This window comes from Myotis brandtii, unplaced genomic scaffold (assembly GCF_000412655.1).
Source record: "Myotis brandtii unplaced genomic scaffold, ASM41265v1 scaffold303, whole genome shotgun sequence".
Taxonomy (NCBI): Eukaryota; Metazoa; Chordata; class Mammalia; order Chiroptera; family Vespertilionidae; genus Myotis; species Myotis brandtii.
The window spans coordinates 4,320,617-4,321,438 of NW_005361573.1; the positions used below are offsets into that span (position 1 = coordinate 4,320,617).

At 70.1% G+C, this 822-nt stretch overlaps 1 protein-coding gene across 1 annotated transcript in view; it reads left to right on the forward strand.

Annotated features, from left to right (window-relative positions):
• The first annotated feature begins 6 nt into the window (after window positions 1-6).
• SLC35E4 (solute carrier family 35, member E4) overlaps window positions 7-822 on the forward strand; it is a 7,614-nt gene continuing 6,798 nt past the window's right edge. Inside the window, exon 1 of the mRNA XM_005869823.2 lies at window positions 7-692. Coding sequence (XP_005869885.2) covers window positions 491-692 — 202 coding nt within the window. The 5' untranslated portion in view covers window positions 7-490. The remainder of the gene's footprint in view (window positions 693-822) is intronic.

Below are 822 nucleotides of genomic sequence, written 5' to 3' on the forward strand. Positions count from 1 at the left end.
GGGCCCAGCCTTGCTCACCGCCTGGCACCGGCCGGAGCGCGGGCCTGGGCACTGACGGAGGCAGGGAGCCGCGACGACTGGGCATCGCAGGACTCCACGGGGTGCAGGAGCCTGGATTACCCGGCCGGGCCTGGTCATGGCCTGAACGCGCAGGAGATGCGCGCAGGAGATCCCGGAATCTGCACCGAAGAGGAAGAAGAACCGGGATTCTCTCTGCCTAGCGTGGGCACTAGGTCGGGAGAAGAGTAGAGACTTCACCTGGCACAGGGCAGAGGTGCCCGGAGCTTACTAGGCCAGAGAGCCTGGCATCCCAGCAGCCACGACCTGGGCTCGGCACGGCTCCTGGACCTGGCCTGGCACGGGCCTGGCAGAACAGGCCTTAGCTCACCTGTCTGAAAGGAAGGCCGGGATCTGAGAAGCCAGGACCAGGCGGCAGGGCTCTCTGGTGGCTCCGGGGAGCTGGCCTCCTGCTCCAGCCCCACGGGCACGGATGTGCCGCTGTCCTCGGGAGCACCATGACAGCAGGATGACCTCTGCGGACACAGTGGCAGTGGCCGGCAGTTCTCGGGGGGCTGGGTCCCCCGAGTGGCCCCCCGAAGCCCCCCAGGCCCCTGGCCGGCCAGGACCAGGCGGCAGGGCTCTCTGGTGGCTCCGGGGAGCTGGCCTCCTGCTCCAGCCCCACGGGCACGGATGTGCCGCTGTCCTCGGGAGCACCATGACAGCAGGATGACCTCTGCGGACACAGTGGCAGTGGCCGGCAGTTCTCGGGGGGCTGGGTCCCCCGAGTGGCCCCCCGAAGCCCCCCAGGCCCCTGGCCGCCGG